At 45.3% G+C, this 18,619-nt stretch overlaps 1 protein-coding gene across 3 annotated transcripts in view; it reads right to left on the reverse strand.

The window, feature by feature from the left end:
• The window catches only part of CFAP410 (cilia and flagella associated protein 410), a 154,583-nt gene that overhangs the window by 36,394 nt on the left and 99,570 nt on the right, over positions 1 to 18,619 (reverse strand). For all 3 annotated transcript variants that reach the window (XM_073558206.1, XM_073558207.1, XM_073558208.1), the window contains one exon: positions 2,348 to 2,522. In XM_073558206.1, coding sequence (XP_073414307.1) covers positions 2,348 to 2,522 — 175 coding nt within the window. The remainder of the gene's footprint in view (positions 1 to 2,347; positions 2,523 to 18,619) is intronic.

Below are 18,619 nucleotides of genomic sequence, written 5' to 3' on the forward strand. Positions count from 1 at the left end.
ACCTCAGCTCCCCTCTGCAATTACTTTAAATAGTATTATCTCACCTGTCTTTCATCTGAATCGTCAAAAAGGTGGTTTGCCTTTAATTTAGGATTCAGCACCTTTTATTCAAATCATCGAAGTGCGTTCCATGCTGGAACACACGCCGGGCACTAGAAGCCTGCACATCATCCCCATTGTAACCGAAAGTGCCGTTCAGTCTTAGGTGCGCACAGGAGCCACGTGCAGGGATGGGCAGCGTGAGCTGAGAGCCACCTGAGGGGAAAGCGGTTCACTCCAGGAGCCACCGTTCAACTGGACAGGCTGGGGGATTCTTGATCAGTGGGGTGTCTGCCTCCGGACCTCCAACAAGAGGAAGGGGAGAGATGTGAGGACCCCGTCCCGGTTCTCCTGCGCCCGGCATTAGTAGCTCCTGCTCGACTGGAAGACGTGAACACCTCTTCTGTGTCTCTGTCCGTGATAGGGATAGGAAAAACATTGAGGGGTGGTGGAAGGATGGGCCTTTTAACTCTTGTGTGATCCTGTCCCTATCAAGGATATGAAGGACATCCTTCTGATAGTGCTGTCAGGAGGGATGTCCTGGAAAAATGCTTTTACAGCATTACTTGACTCTATACAAAATAATAATTTGCTCTTAGCTACAAAATTAACCAGTTAACTAAATACAAATCAGCAGTTTAGTTCAGGTTGCATCCACATACTGCGGTCATGCAGCAGCTTTTAACTGCTGCGGTCTTTTTACGGTTTTCTTGCACAATCACTTTATCTTGCAATCACCTTTACAACCCGGCCACGTACTTGTGCAAGTGAAACGGCCATTTTCCTTCAAGATTAAGGCACAGATTCATCAAGACCATGGTTGTACACGCCAATCCTGAGGAGGAGGCCTGGTGGATTCATTAAGAGTTACATGTCTGTCAATGAATCAAGCAAGCCAAAAAAGTAAGATTTGTAGAGTAAAGTAATGAATTCAACATGGTGGGCGTCACCGTGGCTTGTCCTTCGCCAGCTGCGCAGATGTTGGCACAGCTTGACAAAAGTGGAGTGAAATCGCCAAAAGGCTCAAAATGATTTCACTGGTAATAGTGAGATTTCTAGCGGGAACACTTTGATGAATCGGGGTCTCACTAATTGTGTAAAGAAATAATGGCAAGACCTCAGTGGCACAGGTCTGCTGCGGTTTTCAGCCGTAATACTGATAGCCACACGCAGCCATGAAGACTACCAAATCTGGCGAATCTAAAACATCAATTAAAGTGAACCTGGCCGACAATACTTAGTGGGGTCTAAAATCTCAAAAAAAAAATACATGAAGTCACGTTGTAAAAAATAGACATATAGATGGGAAATAAGAGTTATTGAAGCCTACAGGTATTGAAGACTACAGTTCTAAAAAGGGTTACAAATCCATACACAGGAGTCATTTCCCACAAATGGAGAAAATGCAAACTAGTGAATATTTCCAAGAGAGCGCATCAATGACTCATTCAGGAGGTAACAGGACAGAGACTAACATCTAAAGAACTGTATGCCTCACAAGTCTCAGTAAAGATCAATGTACATGAGATCCGGAAAAACACTTGGCAAAGGTGGCATCAGTGCAATGTGTCTTCAGCAGACCCCTTGCTGTAATGGTAACCCATCGGCAGCCCACACGCATGTCGAGGTTATAACAGCGTGCACCCGGGCTAGGGGCTTTAAATGCCACTGTCACAGATTATCCATGGCATTTAAAAGGTTAAGAGCTGAGGACTCTGCTCGTGGCTGATGGGGGCAGATGAAGGCTGCATAACTTATAATAGGCATTGCTTTGTGCAGATATTAGCCCCATTTTCTGGCTTAAAGGGGTTTTTTGTTCCATCTTGTTGTGCAAATTCATGCTTGCCAAGATAAAAATAATGGCACATGGTGGATCAATAGTAAAATCACAGCATGCACTACTTTGGTCCATTTTGAACCAGAATAATGCATACAATAGGAGGCCGCCATAATACCCAATGTGGATGTGCACACAGAGCTGAAAATGGCACCAATCACGTCTGCGTATGTAGTTACAATACGCCAGTCTGGACCCGGCCTGAGACTTGCTGAATTTACAACTGGACACTTGAAGGTGGCAATAAGTATACTGTCTGTAGGCACAATTGTGATTGAAGTGATTTCGCTCAGTATTCCTGCACTATGTTAACATTTAAAGTCTTCAAAATCTCATTTCACAATGGTGAGTGTAATTTTTGAGTTGGGATAACAAAAGGTTACATGTGGTCGTTTATATTGGTGCCAAAAAGACTAGCTCTGACTGAGAACACTGAGCTTCCATTTAATGACAATTCTCATTACGACTCACTTTGTTTCTTCCATGCTGAAGTTTAGCAAGTCATTCTCAGACTCGGTGGACACCTCTCCGGTGTGTTCTGTTGTGGGCACAGGAGAGCCATTTTCTGCATTGGAAACGTGAGATGGGGCAGCTGTAATTTCTTCGCCTTCTGTCATTGCATGAGAGACCTCTTCTGCGGTCACAGCTAGCAAGAAACATGAAAAAGATCACAAATTTGGCACAATTCTGCAACAGTGCGCGAGGGAAGAGTTTAGGCAACTGTGTGGTTGATACCGATAACTAAACAGCTGACAAAGCTTCGCCTATGCTTTGAAGTGTTAAATACGGACAGCACACAGAGGATACATGGATGCCATCCATGTGCTGGACGTGCTCTTAATGGACCCATAGACCTGTATTGGCACTTTTCATCTGTGATACCTGAGAAAAATAGACATACAGCTCTGGCAAAATTTAAGAGACCACCACATCAAAACCCTGTCATGGGCAGCCCATTCTCCAGACCTGAACCCCATTGAAAACCTCTGGAATGTAATTAAGAGGATGATGGATAGTCACAGGCCATCAAACAAAGAAGAACTGCTTACATTTTTGAGCCAGGAGCAGTGTGAAAGACTGGTGGAAAGCATGCCAAGACGCATGAAAGCTGTGATTAAAAGTCATGGTTATTCCACAAAATATTGATTTCTGAACTCTTCCTGAGTTAAAACATTAGTATTGTTGTTTTTAAATGATTATGAACTTGTTTTCTTTGCATTATTTGAGGTCTGAAAGCACTTTTTTTTTTTTTTTTTTTTTTTTTAATTTTGACCATTTTCTTTTGTAAGAAAAAAAAAAAAAAAATTGAGGCTATATGCCCACGCATGCAGAAAATTTCTGCATGAAAACCGGACTCCTTTGCAGAAAAAGCGTGTTTTTTTCCGCTCGTTTTTGTGCAAAAACCACACGTTTATGCCTTTTTTTCCGCGCGTCCCCAGTCTCATAGAAAATAGCTAAAAACGCGGACTTTTCCACAAAATTAATGAGCATGCTGCGTTTTTTTTTTACCGCGATGCGTTTATTTAGTGGAAAAAGATGCATCAATATGCACCAAAAGTGCAAAATGCATTAAAATGAATAGGATGCTTCTTTTGATTTTTAAGCATTTTTGCTGGTAAAAACGCCTGAAAAACGCGAAAAAAATGCTTATGTGGCACACAGCCTAACTGCTTGGAAATTCGGAGACATGTTGTCAGAAGTTTGTAGACTAAAAGAACAATTTACATTTTACTCAAAAATATACCTATAAAGAGAAAAATCAGACAAACTGAACATTTGGAAGTGGTCTCTTAATTTTTGCCAGAGCTGTATCTCAGGGAGATCTGCACAGACCCATGGTGTGAAAAAAAAACATGGACATATTAATAACACTATAGATTGCAATGAGAAAGTATACCATCCATGGAAAAAAAAAGACAACATGTATGTGCAACACAGAAGTGTGAATGAGGCCTTAATGATTTGAATCACACTAATAATTGTCTGAGCCCTTGTGGAAGGTTAATGATGTAGACTGGGGTTTGGTGTTGTGCTTTAGCCATTGTAGCTGGGGTAGTGTGACCCAGAGCTGTGGGCTGGTGTCAACCAGAGCTGTGGGCTAGTGTCAACCAGAGCTGTGGGCTAGTGTCAACCAGAGTTGTGGGCTGGTGTCAACCAGAGTTGTGGGCTGGTGTCAACCAGAGTTGTGGGCTGGTGTCAACCAGAGCTGTGGGCTGGTGTCAACCAGAGCTGTGGGCTGGTGTCAACCAGAGCTGTGGGCTGGTGTCAACCAGAGCTGTGGGCTGGTGTCAACCAGAGCTGTGGGCTGGCGTGACCCAGAGCTGTGGGCTAGCGTGACCCAGAGCTGTGGGCTGGCGTGACCCAGAGCTGTGGGCTGGCGTGACCCAGAGCTGTGGGCTGGCGTGACCCAGAGCTGTGGGCTGGCGTGACCCAGAGCTGTGGGCTGGCGTGACCCAGAGCTGTGGGCTGGCGTGACCCAGAGCTGTGGGCTGATGTCAAACAGAGATGTGGGCTGGTGTGAACCAGAGATGTTGGAGCTTAGCCTTGCTCTGGAGCACCTTGATCACTCCCCTGTTAGTGCACCAATAATGTCAGCCTCTCGATGTACAAAGCTGGTAGAGACATACCCCAAGAAACTAGCAGCGGTAATATTTACATACGGTAATTATGTAATTTTATTCTAAAAAAAAAAAAAAAAAAATCTCAAATTTGGCGAAAATTTGCAATTTTTGAACACGGAATTTGTATGTCTTTAACCCATTAAAGAAAATAAGCCTGCCCTCAGGATTTAATACCCCAACTAATCGCTTTCATGTTTGTTCCAAGTAATATTCCGTTTTGGAGACATCCATAGCAGAGATTGTATGCCAATGACAACTAGTGCAGTTGGGCGGACCTGGCACTTACAGGTCTCCTGCCTCTCCGCTTATTCCTTGCCTGCTGCCTGCCTACTGTCAGCAGCACATTTCTACAGGCATGGCTAGTATTTCACCAGCATTAAAGCGTGTTCATGCACATGCTATTAGTTTGGGGAAAACAATTCAGACGACATGTTCTCTGTATGTATTTTCATTTTGCACTTTCATTTTTTTCTCTCATTTTTTCAAATAGCCAGAACTATCTTTTCATCAACAATATGAGGGATTTTGTTTGCTTGTTTTTGTGTGGAATGGCACCATTCATCTTACAATACAAAGTAAGGGAAAATAGCAAAAAAAAAAAATTCCAAGCCTGGTAAAATGGTGAAAAAATGCAAGTGCAATTTTGGTGTTGTTTTTATGGATCTTATTTTTATGAGCGATCACACGGAGGCCTTCAGCTGGACCCTGGCAGTCATAAAAACCCAATGCTCCCTGCGATTATGTCGTGAAGCGGGGAGTGGGTATGGGGGCACTGGGTGCCTGTACGGATGCCTGGGATAGATTGCAGTTCTGAAATGCCGCTGACAGTGACAACGGCGTTTAAGGTGTTAATAGTACCATCAGTGGTAGTGCGGTTCTCTGCTGTTAAAGGCAGATGACAGCTATGTAATGGGACAGACGCCAGCAGCATAGTGGGGCAGACGCCAGCTGCGTAGTGGGGCAGACGCCAGCTGTGTAATGGGGCAGACGCCAGATGCGTAATGGGGCAGACGCCAGATGTGTAGTGGGGCAGGCGCCAGATGCGTAATGGGGCAGATGCCAGCTATGTAATAGGGCAGCTGTAAGACGCCAGCTGTATAAAAGGTCAGACTGCAGATAGATAGGTGTGAAGCCAACTCCGCTCCTGAGTCTGCTATAAAAACCTTGACCCATTCCATAGTGTAATAGTATGTCATAGACCTTTAATAGGTTAAAACAGATAGTCACACCATCCAAAAAGTTCATTAACATTTATGACGTCTACTCTATATCACCATCGCTTTTGAAATGTCTTTTTTATGTTATGATTAGTGTTGAGCGATACCGTCCGATACTTAAAAGTATCGGATCGGATGGTATCGGCCGATCTAAAAAAAATATCGGGTATCGCCGATTCCGATACCGGAAGTCCCATTCAAGTCTATGGGACTTCCGGTATCGGAATAAGAAAAACCCTATTTTTGCCTTGTACAGCCTCTCTGGGGTCTGTACGGGCCTTTCGGGGGGCTGTGCCGGCCTGCCGGTGGTCTGTGCAGTCTCCGGGGGGCTGTGCCGGCCTTTCGGGGGGCTGTGCAGGCTCCGGGGGGCTGTGCCGGCCTGCCGGGGGGCTGTGCCGGCCTGCCGGGGGGCTGTGCCGGCCTGCCGGGGGGTCTGTGCAGGCTCCGGTGGTCTGTGCCGGCCTGCCGGGGGGCTGTGCATGCTCCGGGGGGCTGTGCATGCTCCGGGGGGCTGTGCCGGCCTGCCGGTGGTCTGTGCAGGCTCCGGTGGTCTGTACCGGCCTGCCGGGGGGCTGTGCCGGCCTGCCGGGGGGTCTGTGCAGGCTCCGGTGGTCTGTGCCGGCCTGCCGGGGGGCTGTGCCGGCCTGCCGGTGGTCTGTGCAGGCTCCGGGGGGGTGTGCCGGCCTGCCGGGGGGCTGTGCCGGCCTGCCGGTGGTCTGTGCAGGCTCCGGTAGTCTGTGCAGGCATCATCCGATGGGACTACAAGTCCCATCGGGCGATGCCTGCTACCATGACAGTGATTGACACATTAGCCAATGATGGGACAGTAGTAGTCCCATCATCAGGCTAATGTGTTGAATGTAAAAAAAAATAAAAATTTACATGCTACATACATGCTACATACATACAAAATGCATACTACATATATACTACATGTAACATACATACTACATGCATGCTACATACTACATACATGCTACATACATACTACATACATACAACATATATACTACATGCATGCAACATGCATACTATATACTATATACTACATGTAACATACATACTACATATATACTACATGCAACATGCATGCAACATACATGCTACATACATACAACATATATACTACATGCATGCAACATACATACAACATATATACTACATGCATGCAACATGCATACTACATGCATGCAACATGCATACTACATATATACTACATATATACTACATGCATACTACATACATGCTACATACATGCAACATACATACTACATATAAACCACATGCATGCAACATGCATACTACATATATACTGCATATATACTACATGCATGCAACATACATATATACTACATACAATACATACATATAGACATACAGTACATATAACAGAGTACATACTCACCGTCCATCTTGCGTAGGTATCCTTCCGCACTGTATTCCTCCACCACTGTAAAAAAAAAAGTCCCTAGTCTCACTTTATGCCATTGCTGCGTGGGAATTCCCACGCAGCAATGGCATAAAGTGAGACTAGGGACTTTTTTTTTTTTTTTTAAAGTGGTGGAAGAATACAGTGCGGAAGGATACCTACCTTCCGTCATTGTATTCCTGGAGCTGGTAGAGAACGGTAGCATCAGCTGATGCTGCTGTTCTCCACGCAAGATGGACGTGGGACCCTCGTGGACTTCTGCGGATCGGGGTAAGTATATTGGTGTTTTTTTATTTTGATATTTATTCTTCAGGCGACAATGGCTTCGGGGATCAAAGTGACAAGTGACGGTGAGTATGTACTCTATGTTATATGTACTGTATGTCTATATGTATGTATTGTATGTAGTATATATGTAGGTTGCATGCATGTAGTATATATGCAGTATATATGTAGTATGCATGTTGCATGCATGTGGTATATATGTAGTATGTATGTTGCATGCATGTAGTGTATGTATGTAGTATGTATGTATGTAGCATGTATGTAGCATGTAGTATGTTGCATGTATGTAGCATGTAGTATGTATGTTGCATGTATGTAGCATGTAGTATATATGTAGTATGTATGTTACATGTAGTATATATGTAGTATGCATGTTGCATGCATGTAGTATATATGTTGTATGTTGCATGCATGTAGTATATATGTATTATGTATGTAGTATGTATGTAGCATGTATGTAGTATGTATGTTACATGTAGTATATATGTAGTATGCATGTTGTATGTATGTAGCATGTAAAAAAAATTTTTTTTTTTTTTTTTTTTTTTACATTCAACACATTAGCCGGATGATGGGACTACTACTGTCCCATCATTGGCTAATGTGTCAATCACTGTCATGGTAGCAGGCATCGCCCGATGGGACTTGTAGTCCCATCGGACGGTGCCTGCACAGACCCCCGGAGCCTGCACAGACCACCGGCAGGCCGGCACAGACCACCGGAGCCTGCACAGCCCCCCCGGCAGGCCGGCACAGACCACCGGAGCCTGCACAGACCACCGGCAGGCCGGCACAGACCACCGGCAGGCCGGCACAGCCCCCCGGCAGGCCGGCACAGACCACCGGCAGGCCGGCACAGCCCACCGGCAGGCCGGCACAGCCCACCGGCAGGCCGGCACAGACCACCGGAGCCTGCACAGACCACCGGCAGGCCGGTACCGACCCCCGGACAGTCGGCACATCCCCCCCGAAGGCCCGAACTGATGGCGCATCATGATGCGCACAGACAGCGCATCATGATGACGTCATTTCGGCAGCCAATCAGAGCCACAAAAGTGGCTCATTGCATTTTGGACTTCCGATTCCGGTATCCGATACGAAAAAAGTATCGGTACTCGGTATCGGAATTCCGATACGGCAAATATCGGCCGATACCCGATACTTGCGGTATCGGAAAGCTCAACACTAGTTATGATAGGTTAACAGGTGCAATTTTTTGATATTTAAAAAAACCTGTTCTTTAAGGAACAACTTCACTTTGGAATCTATTTTAGGGGCCTCAATGTAAGAAATCCCTTATACAAGACTGCATTTTTTAAAAACTGCGCCCCTCAAAGTATTCAAAACTGCATTCCTAAAGTTTTTTAACCATTATGGTGTTTTACAGAAATTAACGCAATGTAGAAGGAAAAAAAATTAAAAATGTAATAATTACGGTACCCATTGTAAGAAAACAGCAGGAAACACAATTTTACATGTAAATAGTTTCCACCCTTTTCACACTATCAAATCCATTCCTGTAGGTGAACTCACTAGAGCTAAAAGAAGCTGTAGTGATGATTCGCTGTTCAAAAAAGAAACACAAATCATTAGACATCGTCTTAAAAGAAATTATCCTGACTGGACCATTGATCATGCTATTAATATTACTAATAATAAACCTAGGAACCTTTTAATGAATACAGTTACAATGCCTGAATCCAATTTAATAGTAAAGAAATCACATAAAATTGATAAATCTAGTAATTATTTATCTTGTGTCCCACCTTAGTTCTTACCTATAGTCCTTATTTTATTGAATATTCTAAGAAATGACAGTGCTATGGATACCATCTTGGAAAATGGAATACGAATTCTTTCCAGACAAGGGAATTTTTTATCCCCACGTTTTTATAGTTCTAAAAAAACCTTACAAACGAGACACTGGTTATCCACCGAGGGTCACTATAAATGTGGGCAAGTCCTGTGTAAACCGTGCTCTCATTCTTCTAAAGCTTCTGGCTTTTACAATTCTGCCAACTGCAATTCATACTACGTGGCATACATAATAGAATGTAAAGCACGCAATTTAAAATACGAGGGTTCTACCACTAGGAAACGTACCGACAGAATACGGGAACAGCTCTATGACAGTGAGCATTGTTCTACCCCTAATCTCGCAAATGTTTCCAAGTATTCTATTGCCTCCCATACTAGGGACACCACACATCTTTCTGTTTATGCGATTGAGCAAAGAAAAAAACATTTTCGTGGTGGAGATAGAGAAAAACGACTGCGTGACAGAAAGGCATTATGGATCCATCTTTTAGATACACGTGTACCAATGGGACTGAATCTCAAGCGGGAATTCATGTCATATTATTAATTGTCTTTCTCACACATTTGTAGTTTTCCTTGTTTTTCGTTATATTAATGAAGAAATATATATTTTCTATTATGTATTCAGATTTAATTTATTTCTCATTATTTTTGTTTCTTATTATGTATCTTTTAATTCATTTTCACCTGTTTTGCCTGTTAGAAAGCGTGACTGGTTGCAGCTGGAGGCTATCCTGAGTCTAAGAACACCTCATTGTTCGAAACGCGTGCAGGTCCGCCCCAGGCGATCTTCCTCCGGTATAACCGGCTGAGTGTTGACAGCAGTCACGATACATTTTAATGGAAATTTAATAATGTTCTGGATTTTATACCTACTTTCTCGAAGCTGGATCTTTCTTCCCTCCCAAGTGTTTCTCCTTACGTCTGGCAGAGACCTGATCCGTACTACGAGCTCTGCGCGCCCGTGGAACTGCATAAGGGTGAGGTCAGCATAACCTTTTTTTTTCTTGTGCAATTGCACACAGATAACAAGGAATAAACATATTGTCCTAAGTTTTCTGCATGAAACGCTGATGATTTTTTAGAAGCTTTTGTGAACACAGTTTTGCTAAGCAAGTGATGCCAATCAAGAAAAGAAACTGGCCGTAATATGCAAATCGGAAAGCAAAACAATGCAACACTGCAACATAATTTGCATAATAAATGAAAATACTGTTTTCTGCAAACATAATGTTAAACTGTTTATGCCTGGTATGATTTTCATAGGGGCAAAGTTCCCTATATTAAATATCACCCACTAAATGCTATATAAACTGCTTAAACTCCCTTTAAGTTATCGTTAAATGGAACCTGTCAGCAGGATTGTGCTGAGTAACCTAGTGTCAGGTCGGCGCTGGTGCTAGGATTAGGTATTCATACTGATGGCTTATCACAGGTCATTGATCTCTCGGTGACCTGCCCCCTATTTTAGATACTGTATATAAGAGTGTTGGCTCTGAGAAAAAAAAAAATTACCTCCAGCAAAATGGCGTCGGTGGTGGCAGAAGTGCAGTAGCAACTATCACTTGCTAATATATGCCACTGTGCAAGGGCCGATGCCGTTTTGAAGGGAAAAAAATTTGGCTGCAGTAAAATAACAGCGGCACTTGCGCAGTAGCTTTGCTGAAGTAAAATATTTTTTTTTCAGAGCCAACACTATTATATACAGTATGTAAAATAGGAGGCAAGTCACTGAACCTTCATGAGCCATACAGATGAATAGCAGAGCACCACATAAAGCCCCCTCCCACCCCGACAGGCCGCCCCTGGGCACGAGAATCTCATTAACTGAAAATAAAGATTAAACAACAACCACAAGACGGATCTCATCACCCACGTATCATTTTAATCAGTATAACGGGGCTGACCTGACACTGTCTGCAGGTTACTGTGCACAATCCTGCTGACAGGTTCTTAAGATATTTTCTTCTTCACTAATCAAAGTCTACATGGGGACATGTGACCATTTGATTGCAATGATAATACACTAATAAAAATAATCTTTATTTTTATATAGCACTAACATTCTGCAGTGCTTTACAGTTTGCACACATTATCATCGCTGTCCCCGATAGGGAATTTAGATTGTGAGCCCTATCAGTATGTTTTTGGAGTGTGGGAGGAAACCGGAGTACCCGGAGGAAACCCACGCAAACACGGGGAGAACATACAAACTCCTTGCAGATGTTGTCCTTGGTGGGATTCGAATCCAGGACCCCAAGCGCTGCAAGGCTGCAGTACTAACCACTGAGCCACCATGTTGCCCATAAAAAGCTAGACAAAAAAAAGGCGAGGGGTAGGGATGAGCGAGCATGCTCTGGTGTTATCTGAGTATCATGGGGGTTCGACTAACAGGTTCCCACAGCTGCATGACTCACGGCAGTTAGACAGATGCAACACATGTGGGGAATCACTAACAAACAGGCAAACCCCACATGTGTTGGGCCTAACAACCGCGAATCATGCAGCTGCGGGACTCGAATACGTTAGTTGAGACCCCGAGGTATTCAGACAACACCCGAGCATGCTCTGCCAACGATGTAACCGAGCACGCTCGCTCATCACTAGATGGGACACATGAGCAGTTATGGCAGTCAAGGGCGTAATAATGGCTGGGTACATCTATTATAGCCTACCTAAGGACGTTATATATGAGCAATCAGATTCAGGTACAAGTCTCCAATAAAACTGAAATCAACATATAAATAAATGTAATAAATGTGTAAAATAAAAATATACAAGAAAGTCTTTTTCCATTACGTTACTGTACACCTCTGTGTGCATAGATTTTCCATAATGTTTTTAACGAACAAGCGGGGGTCTTCGGACTCTGAGGCTTACTGATCTACAGCACGTTTAAAGGGGTGTTCAAATCTTCAGGTCCATGTCACTCTCCAGCCTCCCTGTTTTTTAGTGGCTAAGGGCAGTGTACTCCTGGAGACAGACAGATCAGACCAGCATCATAATTGCTCCAGTAGTCCACACTGAGTGTTTTCCCAAGCTGCTACCAGAGGAAGCTTTGGCTCTGCAGCATGGAAGAAGTGTACAGGGACTGAAGCCGTACGGAGCCAGCCAGCTTCAGAAAGTCACAGGCAAGCTCTAAAGCAGGGGTCCAAGGGCCACATTGTCATACAGAACCAATTCAGGGGCCTCACTAAAAATTAAAGAGGCACTATCTTCTGTGACATTTATGGCATACTAAAAATATATACCAAAAATGTCCGACAGGTACAAATTCTACTTACAGGATGCTTACCTCCACCAATCAGCACTCTAAGGGTATGTTTCCAAGGTCAGTAAACACTGCAGGTTTGACGCTGCGCACATCCACAGGGTCAAACTCACAGCGTCCAGATGTTACAGCATAGTGGAGAGGATTTCATGAAATCCCATTTCCACTTTGTGTTCTGAGATGCAGGCGGTAGACCTGCGTATCCGGACATGTGGCGCGTCTTTCTAAACTGCAGCATGTCTAGAAATACATGCAGCCACATGCTCCGCTCCCGAGTGCCGGCGACAGTGCCAGGTATTAAGATGCGAGACTCGTCCGAGTTTCTTGCATGTGTGATCCTGGCCTAACTCTTATGTACCATTTTATTATGTTTATTACTAAACATCGGGCTTGGTATTAGCTATAGATATACAGTATCTATCTATAGATTATCTATCCATCTATTATCTATCATCTATCTATAGATCTATCTGTGTGTGTAAACATTATTCTTCAATGGAGTATGTAAGAGAAGAGGTTGGACAAGGAAATGACATCACAATTCTTTATTTTTTTGTATATCTTTATTTAGCTTACAAAAACACATACATATCTGCATAAAAAAAACGCTTGAAAATCCGCATCAAAACCGCATAAAAATGCAGGTGACCTGCAAGTGACCTCAGATGCAGATTTCACCTGCGTCAAATCCTGAGGCAATCCTGACCGTGGAAACATACCCTAAGGGTATGTGCACACAGAGTATTTGATTGCAAAAAGTTCTGCACCATTTCTGCATTGCTTGGCAGGAACACGCAGCCTCAAAAATGTTGCATTTTTTGGTGCATTTTTATTTCATTGTATTCACTGAATAAAAAACACACGCAAAAATGCACAGAGAATTGACGTGCTGCAGATTATTTTCTGCACCAAATCAGCAAGTCAAAAAAAACTTAACGTGTTCATGACACTTCAGGTTTATCATTCACTTTGCTGTCAAGTTTTGCCACAAATCCATGCAGAAAAAAATGCGAAAAAAAATGAACCAAATCTGCAACACGTGCACAAAGCATAAGGCTGGGTGCCCACGATGAGGTTCTGGAGAATTTTTTTACACTGCATATTTTCACTGCATGAAAAATACAGAAACGTAAAGTTCCAGCAAAGGGGACGGGATTTATATAAATGTCCTGCCCACTCTGCTTTATTGTTAATGCGTGTTTCAAATCCACAACATGTCAGTCAATTTCTCTTTCAAGTACACTGAGTTTTATGTGCAGAACTTTCCCACAGATGAGGAAAATCAGACTATAAGATGCACTTTACCATATGACTCCAAGATTAGACAGCAGAAGTTAGGAAAAACATTTTCTCTATTAATTAAAACTTCCCTGGCGGTGTAAAGTGAAGGGTTAATTGTCACTAATTTTAAAGGGGTTGTCAAGTCTACAATGACAAGTATGCAGTCACGCTAGAAGAAACTAAGGGTAATTTCTAGCACAACCATCCTGGAATAAAGCAGATTTTTTTATACCTGGATGGTTGTGCCAGAAATTACCCATAGTTTCTTCTATATTGACTGAAGTCACCAGCAGGTATGGAACCCACCATTTCACTTCTACTGCAACTTTTTCCTATGCGTTTAATGCGTGACTAGCTCCGCCCTCTCAAATCCCATGCGGTCACTCTGTGTGACAGCAGACCGGAGAATCCTCCATGCACAGGGTCTACGCCATGCGATATGCATACTTACAGTAGTGGGTGCAGCCTCACTCCATACACTTGCATACTTCACCACCGTTCCCGGCGTAGACACCGGCACAGCAAATCCTCACAACGCACAGTGCGTGCACGGGCAGAATTTACAAGTCTGCACTCAGGAATGACTGTAGACTTAGCATTCTAGACCTCACCACTAAGGTAGAACAGAGAAGTAATAAATCTTATTATTGTCTCTCTGCAGTGTGCATTATACAATGAGCTGACCACAGTGCATAATCATGATACTCAGCGCTATCTAATAATGAAGTTCCCGGCAGCAACTGCTGCCTCGCTTTTTATTATAGCAAACAATCAACAATGAGACCCCAACCTCTGGCAAATTGTATGGTACAAGGGACTTCGACTAGAGTTTACCTAAAGGGCACCTGTCACTAGCTTTGATAGAGATGAGATATGGCCATCACCTTTCGGTTCTGATATACAGCAGTGTATAATGCTGTATATCAGCCCCCAACACGACCTGAAAGACAAGAAATACTGCTTTTATTATACTCACCTGCAGGGCGGTCTGGTTCGGGGGGTGTCGGTGGTTTTGGTCCAACACCTCCCTTCTTTCAATGCTGTCGGTGCCAGGACTCCTTGACGTTTCCCAGCGATGCACAACAAAGCAATCACATTTACAGGAAACGGTAAACGGTGTAAAAAAAATTGCATGATTGATTTTTTTTCTCTGTTAAAGGGAATCTGTCACCTTTTAGTGGCCTATGAGCTGCCGGCACCGACATCAGAGGCTTATCTACAGCATTCTGTAATGCTGTAGATAAGCCCCCGATGTAACCTGAAAGATAAGAAAAAAGAGTTAGATTATACTCACCCCGGCGTCCGGTGCGATGTGTGTTGCGGTCCGGTCCGGCGCCTCCCATCTTCATATTATGCCGTCCTCTTTCCTTCCTAGCGTGGTTCCTGCGCAGGCGCACTGCTCTGCCCGGGCTCACATGTAGCGTAAATGCTGCGTACTTCCTGATGCTTCTTTTGCACAAAAATTCTGGTGTCTTTTACCTGTCCAAAGTGGATGTGATTTTACAACATCTGCGCCCCACGTGGTCTAAAGACGCTGCTGAACTGTGCGGTTTTGGTGATTTTTTTCCCTCTTATCTTCTATGTGGAGCATAAAAATGCATGTAAAAAACTACAGTTACATTTTTAAATGCAGAATCAACGCTTTTATGTACTATAAAAAAAAATTTTTAAAAGATAAGATTGCTACTGTGTACTTTGGTGAGGACATCTGCAGAAAACAAAAAAAAACACAGTATTGGCAGGCACTGCACTGACTAAGGATCGTGCCTCTGACTGTAGGGCCCCCATGGATTTGAGGATAAGCGAACTCTGTGCAGTGCCTCCCCCCTCCCACTACTCCCCCCCCCCGTGATGCCATAATTAGGATGCCCCACTGACCAACAGAAAGAGAGGAAGGGGCGTCCAGCCACACCCTCAGGGGTTAAATTCAGGTGCTGGGGTGGGGGTCTCTCTCTTTCCTCTCCGGCTGATATCTAGGAGCTTTTGTGTGTCCAGGAATCCCCTGAAGCCATGTCCAAGGAACTGATTGCGGCCCTGCGGCAGAGAGCAGCACAGGTGGGTGATCCATGTATTATAGCCCTTTTATCTAAACTGGATGCACACTCACCTGTGCCCTCTCCTGATCCCCTATTACTGCAGGCCTCCCCTTTGTCTCCCAGGGCCCAATCCTCCCCTGGGCCCCAGGCTTGTCTGTCACCCCCTCATCCAGCTCCAGCGCTGCCCTCGCAGCACACAGCCTCCTCATCCCTCCATGCCCCAACCTCTCCTGTCTCCTCCGCTGGCCTTCCTCCCCCTGCGACGTCCTCTTCAAAGCAGCCACCCGGCTTATCTGGGGCTGCTCCTGCCTCCACTACAGCTGCTCCAGCCTCCTCCTCAGCAGACCCGGCGAGACCTGGCAGGCGCTCTGAACGCTCATCGCGCCCACCAGAGCGTCTCCATGTCGGTGGTGGCGCTGCCCCTGGTCACCGATGCGCCCGGGCTGCTGCTGCTCTGGGCCCCATTCTGGCCACTCATGCCGCCTCATGTAGGCCGCAGGCCCAGACTCCATTGTTAGGCTCCGGGCGTCTATCAAGCCCTTTGAAACACCCACTTCCTCCACCAACGGTCCACCCATTTCACCACCCACCCCTTGTCTAGTGCAGAGTGGTGGGCGGAGTCGGTCCGAAGCTCCTCCCAGCGTCACCACAGAGGCCCGACCAGCAGTACGCCCATCTCTATGATTTCAATAGGTGCCAGTCATCAGAGCCGGCTGCAGGCTCCGCCCACCCAGTGCCACCACTGCTCCAGTGGCCAGCCCAGCACAGCCCCCACCACTACAATACCAAGGCCAGGGCAGCAGCTTCTAGAGGGCAGGAAGCGAAGCACCGAGCACAGATTAACCCTTTCCAGTAGCAGTAACGTCCCACTACCAAGCCTGATCTCCCATGTCTCTCCTACGGGCGCAGCATTGCCTCCCGTGCAGAACGTCGAGAGTTCGGGTGGAAATAGCCATGGTGCTGCCGAGCGTGCTGTCCGGTCCAACCCGACCGTTCAGGACGCTCTGCAGCAAAACCTATGTGTAGACAAACACAGCACACTACACACCACCAACCCCCCAATGTCACAAACACCTTCGTCGCACACTATTCCATTGGCGGTCAGAGCGCCACCCCCCTCAAGACGCACATCACAGCCAGTGAAAGCATCACAACGTTATCAATTATGCCCCTAGCCACAACGGGCGCAGGGGCTAACATCACTCCCCATAGTAGCAGTGGTCCCAGGCGTAGATGCCGCACGACCTCCCGCTCCTCCTCTTACTTCTCCTCAGCAGACTTCCGTCACCATTCCCACTATCCCTCTAAGAGCCGTCATCACGCTAACACCGCAGACACGGACCACATAGGAGCTAACACCGCAGACACGGACCACATAGGAGCTAACACCGCAGACACGGACCACATAGGAGCTAACACCGCAGACACGGACCACATAGGAGCTAACACCACAGACACGGACCACATAGGAGCTAACATCGCAGACACGGACCACATAGAAGCCGCCACGGATCAATCCCACACTCCCTGGGCTTCTGGACACAGTAGACACCTAACCTCAACCTACGATACTGCAGGAGCCTGAGTACCTCCATCACCTGGAGTCACTCGGCCGAAGTCAAATAGCGGTGAGTGTTCTCACCCCAGTGATCTACGTTTTATAAATCACTCAAAATATTGATTATTAGAGTTGAGCGACTGTTTTTTTAGGGTCGAGTTTCGTTTCGTGAAACACGACTTTTCCAAAAGTCGGGTCGAGCAAGATCGGCCGATTATAGGGAAAAGTCGGGGTCGTCCCGAAACACGAAACCCAATGTAAGTCAATGGGGAATAAAAGTCGGCAGTGAGAGGAGGACAGGAAACACACCTACAGTGCCCATTTGAATGCCAAAAGCATCAATTCTTCTTACTTAAGCTTGTCAACCTTAATTAACTTCATAATACAAGTTACACACTGAAAAATGGGGGTTATTTGGCTAAAGTTGTGGGGGGGTAGGGCTGGCTCCAGGTTTTCATGTGCCCTGGGCGAAAGAGCGCCCCTTTAACACATACCACAACTCATCATGCTCCGATACGGCAGAGAAATAGTGGTATAGTACAATGAAAAATACTTCACTTTTTACATCTCATGACGAGGCCCATCTATTTCTCCATACAGAATCATTGGTCCCATATAATGTTTGAAACAGTATATGATGAGCTCCACATAATGCTACAGTATATGTTGGTCCCCATGGATGAAGCTCCACTGTCTTATGGGCCCAAATAATGCTCCAAACATAATGGGCCCCATTTCTAATGCTCTAGTGTATAATGGGCCCTGTAAATGCTGCTCCAGTGTCTGATGTCCACCTTTGGAATGTTCCAGTGTATGGTGGGCCCCATCTATCATTCTCCAGAGTATAGTGCTCCCCAAAAATTGCTGTCCCAACATTGAAAACAATCAAATAAGTCTCCTCGCTAGGGAATCCCTGTACAAGTCTGGACTCCTCGTCATCCCCATCTTTCATCTCACTGCACAGTATTTCAACCTTGCAAGTGCTGTGATCCTGAGCAAGCAGGGGGGGCCCACTCGTTGGCGACGGCACTGGCACAGGGCCCCTGATAGTACGATGGTGTGTCTGATGGCGGGTGGGCCGAACCTGCACTTTCATCTGCAGCTTCCTCTTTGTCACCGTGTAAGATGGAACTGTATATGGGAAGGGTAACCTGAGTTTCATCAGGGTCAGATTCAGGCCGTGTAGCGTGCGAGGGGAATGTAGTGGTCTGGGTCAATGTACCAGCA

The sequence above is a fragment of the Dendrobates tinctorius genome, unplaced genomic scaffold, assembly GCF_039654945.1.
Source record: "Dendrobates tinctorius isolate UK_male_01 unplaced genomic scaffold, ASM3965494v1 ptg000254l, whole genome shotgun sequence".
NCBI lineage: Eukaryota > Metazoa > Chordata > Amphibia > Anura > Dendrobatidae > Dendrobates > Dendrobates tinctorius.